Consider the following 12,933-nt stretch of genomic DNA (forward strand, 5'->3'; position numbering starts at 1 on the left):
TGCTGGACTATTTTATAACTCTTGCCATTGGTTGAAGATGATTCTATTAATTTTTTTTTAAATAAAATTAAGGTTTTGCTTGCTTGTTTTTATATCAGTGTGACTTTCCTTGCATTTTACTGAAAAGATGTAAGCGTTTTGATTTATAAAAATTAAATTTAACTTAAGCCTAAAACAAATGATTGTATTGTAGTAAATCCTAAAATGGTAAACAATCACAGCTGTGATATTTAAACTAAATTCACTCACTTCTTGCTTTTTCTGAATCTGTTTTGTGCTAAGATAAATATGTATAATTCAGGATGGTTAATAAGAAAACTTCAAGTCAAATAAAACCTCACTCTGTAATATTAATACACTGTTGACCCTTAGAGAGTGTGGGGGTTAGGAGCACTGACCCCCCCAACCTCACACAGTTGAATATCTATATATACTTTTGACTCCCCCAAAACTTAACTACTAATAGCCTGCTGTTGACCAGAATTCTTACTGATAACATCAGTGATTAGCACATGTTTTGTATGTTATATATATCATATACTATATTCTTACAATAAAGTAAGCTAGAGAAGAGAAAATGTTATTAAGAAAATCATAAGAGAAAATACATTTATAGTACTGTGCTTTAAGAAATCCATGTATAAATTGATTCATGCGGTTCAAACCTGTGCTGTTTAAAGGTCAACTGTATTATCTAACATAAAATACCTGAGGTCACTCAATTGAGAATTTAAAATTTAAAATTCTGTAAACATAATATGTAATGTTATGTATGCCCAATCTTGAGTCCTAGTGGATGATCTTGGACTTGAATTTTACTGTAGTTTTGTCCATGTTTTTGCTTTCCTGTTTATTTATAGGCAAAATAACAACTCATAATATATTTAAATAATGAGTGAAATCCCCAAGTTATCCTAAGCTAATGAAAGACCACCAGGTATTCTGTGTCATTTCTTCACATTGTGTTTATGACCCAAAGGTGACAATTTGAGAATGAGGAATAAAATACGTATGTTGAGAATTTGGAATTGCTTTGAGAATTACTTTGGGATTAGTTTGAGAGAATTATTTTGAGAGAAGAGAAGGAAAAATGTCAGGAAAAATGATAAGAGAGAAAAGATGAGGCCTTGGTATCTTTAAAGGGGAAGATGAAAAGATGGAAATAAAGCTTAAAAATTGAAATGCTCTAAAAATGATGTCCAAGATGACTAAGGGGTCTGGGCAGAAATAGTCCAGAATCCGAAGTTTGGATAAGAATGCTTTTCTTCGGCAGAGTCCAACATTATTACCTTGATTATTTTTAGATTCCTTAACATATTTTTTAAATCATGAGATATTTCAAACTTCTAGAAAAGTACAGGTAATACTATTAATACCTATTTACATATCCTTCAGATATTAATGTTAACATTTTACCCTATCTTTCCAGATCTTGTTTTTAAAATAAAGCAAATTAGCATTCAGACTATATTTCCTTCTTTCTATCCCATCTCATGTCTCTCAATCCCTGTCTTTAAGTAATCATCATCCCGGAGTTAGTATACATTCTTCTCATCCATGTGTTTATATGTTTAATATATACACTTATGTTATCACTTGCTCTGTAACACACCTCACTGATATATAGAGCTTTATAAAAACAACCATTTATTCAGAAAAAAAAAATTTTTTTAATGTTTTTAGTGTTTAATTCGTTTTGAGAGAGAGAGACAGAGTGAGGTGGGGGAAAGGGAGAGAGAGGGAGACACAGAATCCGAAGCAGGCTCCAGGTTCTAGGCTGTCAGCACAGAGCCCAATGCAGGGCTCGAACTCATGGGTCACGAGATCATGACCTGAGCAAAAGTCGACACTCAACCAACTGAGCCACCCAGGTGCCCCCCAAAATGACAATTTATTATTTTATTATTCATGATGCTGTGGGCTGATTTGGCCCAACTGAATGGCCCTTCTGCTCCTATACCTATGTGGTATAGGGAGAGCTCACTCGGATAGCTGTGTTCAACTGGGAGCTCCGCTGGGGCATTCACGATGGCCTCTCCTCCTGCAGGTCTTTCTCCACATGGCCTGTTTTATGGCTTCTGGGCACTGGGCAGCTGGTTTTTAAGAGGGAGAGAGCAGAAGCTGCTAGTCCCCTGAGAGGCTAGGTCTGCAGTTTGGTAGAGCATCACCTGTGGAACATTCTTTTGTTCTAAGCAGGTTGCAAGGCCAACCCACATCCTAGGGGAGGAGAAAACAATGTCACCACTTAATGGCAGTAGCAGCAAAAACTGTGTGGTTATCATTAGTCTGCCATGGTTATCATTAGTCTATCATTAGTCTCTGGCCATACATTAGTTCCATTCTTCGCTAATGCAAAATGCACTTAGACTCTCAGGGACTCCCAAAGTCTTATCCAGTACAGCACAAGCTCAGAATCCACTGTCTTGTGATCCACATCAGGTCCACATGCAGATGTGGCTCCTTGGAGCAGTTTCTTCAGGTGCAGGTGTGTGGGAGCAGTGCCTCTGGATCTGGTGACCTAGGCACGAAAAAGACAAGTTACCTGCTTCCCATATACCCAACATACAATGGCAAGGATGGGCTCAGAAAAATCTCAGTGGACACTTCCATTCAAAAAAGTTGGGGGAATAGAAGGTAAATAACTGTCACTGGTAACGGTGACTCAAAATTTAATAACAGTGATTCTGGAATCCAGCCAGGCACATGTGTGTAGCCCATGCCCCACTTCAGGGGCAGGAGCCGTTGCTTGAATAGGGCCCAGTGGCTTCTTGGGAGTGCCTCTCTGGGAGCCATCTTTTCTTCCCCCCATAAGAAATAGGGTTCTTTTAAAAAAACTTTTTAAATGTTTATTTATTTGAGAGAGAGAGCAAGCAAGCAGGGGAGGGGCAGAGAGAGAGAGACACAGAATCCAAAGTAGGCTCCAGGCTCTGAGCTGTCAGCACAGAGCCCTATGCGGGGCTCGAACCCATGAACCGTGAGATCATGACTTGAGCCCAAGATGGATGCTTAACTGACTGAGCCACCCAGAAATAGGTGTCCCAGAAATAGGGTTCTGCTGGCAGCGAAGTAGATCTCAGTCTGCTTTCTGTCTGTAAAAATTAGGGGACTAGACACCTCTTTTCCCTTTTATAGTCTTAGCCAGGGGCTGGTAAATTACAGACTCGGGATTAAATCTGGTTTGTGGCCTTTTTCTGTATGGCTTGTGAACTAAAAATGGTTTATGTATTTTTAAAAGGGTGGTTCAAAAACCAAAACAACACACATACAATAAACAAAAAAGAGTCTGTGACAGAGACTGAATGTGGCCTGTGAAACCTAAAATATTTACTGTCTGGCTTTTTATAGAAAAACTTGCTGTCCCCTGACTTGGTAAACACACCCCCTGGGGAGCACGCGCTGGAATGTGCTTTCTCTTAGTGGGTCTGAAACAGAATCCACTCAGGAGGCTCCCTGCGGAACTCTTTCTCCTAAATTTATCAATTAAATAGGCTCTTCCTATAGATGAAGGGGCACTTCCTCTCATAATTTTGCTTCTAGAAAATGGAGTGTAAGTTTATCCCCCTGCCTCCCAAATTCCCCATAGGAATGGGGAATAAATGATTGTAACTAATATAGTGAGACAGTATAACTCCATTTGATTCAGATGTGACTCTCTTCATATATAGACACATACATATGAATTTAGGAGAAAATAGGAAAGAGTATACTGCAAATTGTTATATCTGTTAGCTCTGAGTTGGAATAGCATAGACCTCAGAGAGTTCTAATTTCCTCTATAATTATTAAAAAGTGTTGCAGTTATGAGTACTTCTTACTTTTCTATTTAAAAAAAACCCCAAACTAATAATGTTTCCCTCCTGGTTTCTCCTACTAATTATATAGTTTTATTTTTGGCATTTGAACAGATCCTTGGAATTTTTTTTAGTGTACAGAGGGAGGCAACCCATTTCTCTTTGTCCCATGACCCCCTCCCCTCCCAACTGGTCTAATACGATTTGTTGAAGAATCTGATTTCTTTTCACTATTAAAAAAAACCCCCAAACTAATAATGTTTCCCTCCTGGTTTCTTCTACTAATTATATAGTTTTATTTTTGGTATTTGAACAGATCCTTGGAATTTTTTTTAGCGTACAGAGGGAGGCAACCCATTTCTCTTTGTCCCACGACCCCCTCCCCCCCCCCCAACTGGCCTAATATGATTTGTTGAAGAATCTTATTTCTTTTCACTTATTTGAAATTCCATGTTCATCAGTTCCTAAAGATGTATCTAGAGATACATTGCTTATTTCAATGACTTCTTACACAATTTAACTTTTTTCCTGCCCACTGCAGGAGGTATGGTCTTGCTGGATTGAACTGCTTCACTATTTGGATCTGGAGACCACTTGGCTGAGCACTTTGGAGGAGCGGATGAAGAGCACAGAGGCACTGCCCGAGAAGACAGATGCCGTCAATGAAGCACTGGAGGTGGGAACCTGTGTTATGGGTGGTGGTTCTCTTTGTTGCCATGAGGCCAAATGAGCATTCACATGAGGAACATGGCTCTTTCTGTGGACAAACACATCGGCTTTCTTGGTAGCGTTCAGTGTGACTTCTGTCGTCTGAAGTATTTATACAATCATGTATATTTAGATTACGGTGAGCCATGAACTCAGCCTCATGGGGTGGTTAGCTGTTTGATAATTAGTACATTTAGACATTAGTGCATTTAGTAAACACCCTAATGATTTTCCAGCTTGTTTTTGCCAGTCCCCGGGTAAAACTCTGCCTCATGTTATTAGGATAATTGTTCTCTTGTTTCTTCATGAAGTTATTTTTGCTCATTGGACAGTGGCAACCACGGTGTTTTCAATGGCTCTTGCTCTGTACTCTTTAGACGTGAAAAGCTGGGGACAGGTTAGAGGGGTCAGTATGTGAGGCCTGGGATCCTGTCCTGGGAGGTTGTCCCCAGGCCTAGGCTTGAGCTCTATGAGACCAAGAAATGTGCCTGCTTTTTCATTGTTCCCAAGTTACCAGCACAGTGTGTGACACACGATAACTTAATAACTATTTCTTCAGTGGATTAAAATGTGAAGAGGGTAGCTTTGCCTAAAATAAAAGAAGAGGAAGAAGGTATTTTTCCTTTTAAAACTGAAGGGACACAGTGTGGTAATTGAGTGGGTGACTGGACTGAAGGTCAGAAATAAGTCAAATGTGGTACCTAAAGTCCAAGAGCCAGATGCTTGCTTGCTGGAGAAAAAAAGATTGATTCTCAAATAAAATAGCAGAGTGAGAGATGGAGAAATGGAGAGAGTAAAAAAAAACATGGAAAGCGTACTTTAAAAACGATTTTCCTGGGGCACCTGAGTGGCTCAGTCAGTTAAGGATCCGACTCTTGATTTCAGCTCAGGTCATGATCTCACGATTTTGTGAGTTCAAGCCCCACATTAGGCTCTGGATGGACAGCGTGGAGCCTGTTTGGGATTCTCTCTCTATCCCTCTGTCTGCCCCTGCCCTGCTGGCATGCACAGGCACGCACTCTCTCTCTCTCAAAATAAGTAAACTTTAAAAGACGTAACATATTTTCCTAATATGAGAATTAAAACACCTGCATTCTAGAAATAAAGAAAATGGAGAGATGTGTAAAACAAGATAGGCATTTTTAAACATTTTGGCATATTTCTTCCTAATTATTTGTTTTTGAAAATCTATCCACCCTGGAAGGCCGTACATTGTAGTAATGGATAAAACCCTATAGCGTCATAACATTGGAACCTTAGGTCTTTTTACTGTGTATTTTTGTACTTAACCTCTGTGAGCTTCAGGTTTCCCATTGTAATATGGGAATGATATTTAGCCCATATAACTAATTAGATTTATGTATATAAAGTGGGTACATAAAATAGCATCTAGCTTTCTGTGTATGTTGTAGAATAATGAGTACCTGCTTTAGTAATATAATCAATAACAATTTGAGATAATTTTGCTTGTATGGTATTATCTTCTGCTTTTAAACTTTGCATCACACCATGAACTTTTACCCATGTAATTAATAATTACTGAAATTATTTTTATGCAATTATAGTAACATGGATCATCATTCATACTGAGTTTTCAACTTTACATATTTATTAATGCCATGATGGGTATTTATGTAATCATCTGCCTCATTTTTTTTTTTTTTTTAATTTTTTTTTTTTTTCAACGTTTATTTATTTTTGGGTCAGAGAGAGACAGAGCATGAACGGGCGAGGGGCAGAGAGAGAGGGAGACACAGAATCGGAAACAGGCTCCAGGCTCTGAGCCATCAGCCCAGAGCCCGACGCGGGGCTCGAACTCACAGACCGTGAGATCGTGACCTGGCTGAAGTCGGACACTTAACCGACTGCGCCACCCAGGCGCCCCTCATCTGCCTCATTTTTAATCTTGCTCCTTACATAGATTTCTAGAGAATGGAATTACTTGTTTAAAAAAGTAGACATTTTAAGATCCTTGGTATATTTTGCCTCAGTAAATGCATGTATTTTTTTCTTCTCCCGTCTAGTCTCTGGAATCTGTTTTGCGACATCCAGCAGATAATCGCACTCAGATTCGAGAACTTGGCCAGACTCTGATTGATGGAGGGATTCTTGATGATATAATCAGTGAGAAACTGGAGGCTTTTAATAGTCGATATGAAGAACTGAGTCACTTGGTAAGAATTGGGACATGCAGGGGTGTTGATTAGGTGTTACGATATAGAGCTCACCTCAAGAACTTATACCAAGAGGAAGAGTTGATAACCAACATTAATAGAAGTGTTTATGGCTTTAAAATACCAAGTGGTGAAGAGTAGACCTAATACTTCAAGGGAAGCAGAACTTGACGATTAAAAAATCTGTCTTTGAGATTGTTTCTACTTACGGACTATTTAATTTCCTTTGAGGATCATGTTATAGCCATAAGTATTATAACTCACATTATACTAGTAAATATTAGGACCATCCACGTTTGACATAATTTGCTATTATAAAATGCCCTAATCCCTTAGACACCTATCCAGAATGTATCACAACATCCATGTTCATATCAGTAAGTAGAGAAAAGAGATTGTTTCTTTATAGGAGGTTTGGATGGATATTACCTGCTTTTGAACACATACTAAATAATAATGATTGATGCTTAGGTTATGAATAACATCAAGCTTACTCCAAAAGTGCAGTAGATAGTGGTTCAACATATGTGTAAATCTGTAGAACTTGACACTTTGGACAAAAAGAGATTTATATATTCATTCTACTGATAGACATTCTTGCTCTATTTTATACTGTTATTGGTAGGCTTATTGAGGATTCCTAAAAATGCCCTAAATTTGTAATAAGTGACATTTTTGTTCTCTGTTTAATGTGTTATGTGGGATATCTTTACTTTCTTTCTTTTTTTATTGAGGTATAATTGAAATATTATATTACTTTCTGGTGCACAACATAATGATTTGATGTTTATATCCATTGTGACATAATCACCACAATAAGTTTAGCTAACACCCCTCATCTCACATAGTCCCAATTTTTTTTGTGTGATGAGAACTTTTAAGATCTACGCTCTTAGCACTACCAATCTGTTCTCGTATCTACGCGCTGGTTTTTTGTTTTAGATTCCACATATAAGTGGGATTGCGTGCTATTTGTTTTTCTCTGACTCATTTCACTTAGCCTAGTGCCCTCAAGAGCATTTTTATGCTTTATCATTGTATATAGAAAGAAGTAAAAATTAATAATTCACTGTAAGATGGATCAGTTACTAGAAGAATCTTTTCACCGTTATCATTGCTAGTTATTATTTATTTAAAATGTAGGCCAGAGTTTTACACTAGGGCTTTCATAGTCTCTTTCTATTCTTGGTGGCCAGAACATAAGGGTTTCCTTATATTCAGCTCTTTATCTTTGTGCTGAGTGACTAATGATTCAATTTTTCCCCTGTGTAGGCAGAGAGCAAGCAGATTTCCTTGGAAAAGCAACTCCAGGTCCTGCGGGAAACTGACCACATGCTTCAGGTCTTGCAAGAGAGCTTAGGGGAGCTGGACCAACAGCTCACAACGTACTTGACTGACAGGATAGATGCCTTCCAGGTTCCTCAGGAAGCTCAGGTACTGCTGTGGATTTGAGGGCTTTTGAGTCATAAAAAAGGCATGTGTAACTGTTTCCTCACCTGAGAGAGAACTGGCCCCCCTTGCCGTTCCAGACCGAGTCAGTGAGAGAGGCTGACCTTCCTCACGGAGCAGGATTGGGTTCTGGAGTTCTTTTGGTCTCTGTGTGAGACCCTGGCACATGATCATCATTGTAAAATTATAGTTATGAAGTTGGAAAATTCCTTCTTTATAAATAAGTGGTGAACACTAGAAGTGACAAATGCGAAGACCTTAGTGTGTGTCCCCCCACGGTAGTCCTGCAATTCAGGGGGCCTGTGTTACTATTAAACTTACTAAAGCCTATATAGGGGTCAGCATATTCTTATGTACTGTGTGACTCTATGGGACTTTTAATAAAAAAAAAGACATTCTCCCCTTTCTAATCTCTTTGTAGAAAATCCAAGCAGAGATCTCGGCCCATGAGTTAACTCTGGAGGAGTTGAGGAAAAATGCACGTTCCCAGCCTCCGACGTCCCCAGAAGGCAGGAACGCCAGGGGAGGAAGTCAGATGGATGTGCTCCAGGTGAAGAGGGCAGGCAGCTTCTCTCCACTTTTTGATGTGTTGGGCATAAAGAAAAATTGGAAAGAGCTGATTACTTGGATGCCCTTGGTCTTCTTTGTTTATGACGTAAACAGTGGCATGGGAGTGACGTATTGGAAGTGCATTGTATCCCCGGAAGGGCAGCAGAAACAAAATATTGAATCTGATTTTATAGTTGAGTTGAGAAGAGAGAGCAAGCTAGATTTAGAAGTTATCTTTGTATAGATTTTTCCATGAACGCAAGCCTCTGTCGGTTCTGGTGTGGCTGGTGCACTGGGCTGGCTGAGAGCCCGCGATGGAGCACTGCTGAGAGTCCATTAGTGATGGAGGTGAGATTGACCGGGACTCTGAGCTTGTGGTCAAGGGCACTCTGAGTTTTAGGCTCCTGAACTACAGTTTTCAAACAGGTGAGAAAATTTGTGAAGCTTTAATTCCAGCGAGGCCAGCTTCGCCTTTTATTATATCTTCAGCCTCTACACTGTCAAGTAATTCGGGACAGTGGGCTGTGGAGTTCACTCAGGTGATTGGGAAGCCTCACTCAGTTCCTTTAAGGAATGTTTGTCTTGCAGCTTTTTCCTACAGCTTTTCAGCAGTATGTGTTGTGCTAATACCGTCTGGTGAGACAGATTGCCGTTCTGATGCAAATTGCTTATTATGTCCATTTATGCAAACAGAGGAAACTTCGAGAGGTGTCCACAAAGTTCCAGCTTTTCCAGAAGCCTGCTAACTTTGAACAGCGCATGCTTGATTGCAAGCGTATCCTGGATTGTGTGAAAGCAGAGCTTCATGTTCTGGATGTGAAGGATGTGGATCCTGATGTCATACAGAACCATCTGGACAAGTGTATGGTGAGGTCATCGGTGGATAATGTGTCCACTGGGTTTTCCAGCTGCTCTTATGGCTTCACCTAGTGCTTACATACATGGTTTATTAATAATTGCTAGTCTATATTGAGCTAAGAATACAGAGTGATGGTGAAAAACAGGTTAAAAATAAGAAGTGTGGTCCTGTCCTTCAAAGAAATTAAAAGAGATAACACAGACAGGTAGGAGAAAGTAAAATCAATTATCACAATGTAACAAGAGAAGGTAGAATAGACATGCATATAACATGATTTAAAGAAACAAGGGAAACACATCTTAATCCGAGTATGAAGTTAGGGAAGGTTTTGGCAGAATGTGACTAATAAGCTAAATTCTAAAGGATAAATTTGAGTCAGCTAGAAGAACCGTACTTAGAATAGATGTTAGGAATATTACAATGTAAAAGAAAATCATTTTTAAGGAAAGTCAAACTTAAATTTTAACTTATAAAGTTTAAGCCTAAAATATGAAAGACAAAATTATACTGAGAATGGATGTCAGGAATATTATAACATAAAAAAAACCATTCTCTAGGAAAGTAGAATTTTAAATTGACGTTTAAGCCTAAGATGTAAGACAAGAAATTATTTATAAAGCGTTATTACTATTTTAGTCTAGAACTTTATAACTCAGTTGAATAGAAATTTAAAAATAATGTGGCTAAGTGTACACAATCTTAGAATTAGTCTTCTCCTTAGGAGAGTCATGAGGAGGCTTAAGATGACCCTGGTTAAGACAAAAGTCTGGGGGAGTTTGTGCGTTTCAAAATTGCTTTCTCCATGTGTATTGCACACTGCAGGTTTGCATACTCGAAAACTGAAATGTGTGGAAGGATGAACAAATAGGATAAATGTGTGTGTGTGTGTGTGTGTGTGTGTGTGTGTGTGTGTGTGTATAAGTACGGGTGTGTGTCTGTTGTGAGTATACGTGTAAGCATTTATTTATTTAATGAGATATAGAGAGCAAAAGAGCAAGCCTTGTCCTTGACCTTATGTAACTCAGTCCACTGGTCTGTTACTATGTGACAATGCCATGTGAGATGTTTCAGGTCAAGATCACGAGTGAGAAAAACAAGAGAACTTGCCCAGGTAAAAGTTTTTAGTTTCAAGTGACTAGGATGAGGAGGCCTCTGAATTTGACCTACATCACTCCAGTTTCTTAAAGTTACATACCTCTTGCTATATTGAATTTTTATATATCTTTTCATCATATAAGTAATGCATGCTTATTGTGGTAGACTGGTACTTCAGAGAATTTTAAGAAAAAAAGTTAATGTTAATGCTTCCATTGTCAACAGCCAGAAATATGGCCAGTGTTAGCTTCATTCTAGTAAGAGCATTTATGATTTTTAAAAATGTAATTTAAGAAATGATAGACATTCAGGTTTTAGTCTTAATGTTTTTCCATTTTATGCAGGAAAAATGTTTTTATTATTCAGTACTTTCATGAACCTAGAAAACACACATTTGACTTTTTTTAAATAAGTATAATCTCTATTAGTTTATTTTCTTATCTGATTTTAAAAAGATAATACAACCTTGATTTCATTTCTCTCCTCCTTTGAACCAAATCTGAGGCAGATAAAGCCCTTTGATCTCCATAGTTACTTTGTAGCTGTCAATCTGTGGAAGCTGTGTTTTGAAATGTTTCCAATTAGCAACTTTTCACCACAGTGTGTAAAATGTGCCTTGCTCTCTTTTAAAGAAACTCTATAAAACATTGAGTGAAGTCAAGCTTGAAGTGGAGACTGTAATCAAAACAGGAAGGCACATTGTCCAGAAGCAACAAACTGACAACCCCAAGGGGATGGATGAGCAGTTGACTTCGCTGAAGATTCTCTACAATGACCTGGGTGCCCAGGTAAGGGCAGCTGCAGTGCTAGCCTGTTTCGCTCTCATTTATATATATTTAAAATCTTACTCTTAGGGGAAGGCATGTTTGAATTTTATAGCACTAATAATAGTGTTTTCTTTTTTTTTAATTTTTTAATGTTTATTAATTTTTGAGGGGGTAGGGGAAAGAGAGAGAGAGAGGCAGAGAGACAGAGAGAGGGAGACATAGAATCTGAAGCCATCCGCACAGAGCCTGACACGGGGCTTGAACTCACAGACTGTGAGATCATGACCTGAGCCCAAGTCGGATGCTTAACCAATTGAGCCACCCAGGCACCCCAATAACAGTGTTTTCAATTATTCCAGTATTTTTTTATTATATTTCATTAAATCTGTATGTTAATAAATATTACAATGATGAATGATTGTATAGAAATTTGCTTTTAATATTTAATCCAGACTCATTTTTAGATATTCTTTTTTTGTTGTTTTGTTTTAAGATTATTTATTTATTTATTTGTTTGTTTATTTTGAGAGAGAGAGCATGAGAAGGGGAGGGGCACAGAGAGAGAGAGAGAGAGAGAGAGGGAGAGAGAGAATACCAAGCAAGCTCCACACCATCAGTGCTGAGCCCGATGTGGGGCTCGAACTCATGAACCATGAGATCATAACCTGAACTGAAACCAAGAGTCAGATGCTTAACCGACTGAGCCACTCAGGCGCCCCTTTTAATATTTTCGATGGTGGTCACATTTCATAAGTTATTCTACAAAAACTCTACCAATAATAATAGCCCCTTTATAAACTCAAGTTACTGTTCCTTGGATTTCTGAATTGAATAGTCTACTGAGAAATATTAAAACATCAAGACTCTGATAAATAGTAAGTGACAGGAAATTCACATTAATCTAGCAGGATCTAAAATCCTTTCAAGAAACACCTATAATTTGGGCATCTTAGTGAATCTGTGGGGGAATTTTTGGTCATTTATTTTGAGTAACTATATTTAGCAGGTTTAATGTCTTCTCCTATTGAGAACTCTGCCCTGAAGTTAGGAAAACAAAACAAAACAAAACAAAACAAAACAAAACAAAACAATGACCACCATGTTTAAGTGAAACTTTATTGGCAATGTTGGAAAGCTGGGTTAGATAATATTTTAGGTCTTTCTTGGATTATTAAATATTACCTAAGTTTCTACATCAGCCCCGAGAACACTAGCTGAAACTTTGTTATCATTTTCAGATCAGTAAGAATGAGCAGTGCACATATTTCCTGGACAACTTTGACTTCACTTCTGCAAGATAAAATTGCTGATGTGATATGTTTGTATCATTTTGATACACTGCACATCTGGAGCACATAGTGTAGAGCTTCTTTCTGTTATTAAACACCTGAAGTTTTTTTTTTAATCAAATATTATTGTATTTATTCATCAACTAGGCATTTTATGGATGGCAGTGGTAGTGTTGCTGGTTTTAATATTAATTCTCTAGTTGTAACCATGGTTTTAGAGTTAAGTCATTTTCTCATTCAACACAGTTGAGA

The 12,933-nt window shown here is 38.2% G+C and overlaps 1 protein-coding gene across 1 annotated transcript in view; it reads left to right on the top strand.

Moving 5' to 3' along the window:
* The window catches only part of UTRN (utrophin), a 469,064-nt gene that overhangs the window by 130,671 nt on the left and 325,460 nt on the right, over positions 1-12,933 (top strand). The window contains 6 exon segments of the mRNA XM_086708068.1: positions 4,333-4,467; positions 6,524-6,673; positions 7,946-8,107; positions 8,544-8,672; positions 9,365-9,538; positions 11,258-11,413. Of these exon segments, the coding sequence (XP_086564194.1) occupies positions 4,333-4,467; positions 6,524-6,673; positions 7,946-8,107; positions 8,544-8,672; positions 9,365-9,538; positions 11,258-11,413 (906 nt within the window).

Source organism: Puma concolor, chromosome B2, assembly GCF_028749965.1.
Source record: "Puma concolor isolate L17-30 chromosome B2, mPumCon1.1.hap2, whole genome shotgun sequence".
Taxonomy (NCBI): domain Eukaryota; kingdom Metazoa; phylum Chordata; class Mammalia; order Carnivora; family Felidae; genus Puma; species Puma concolor.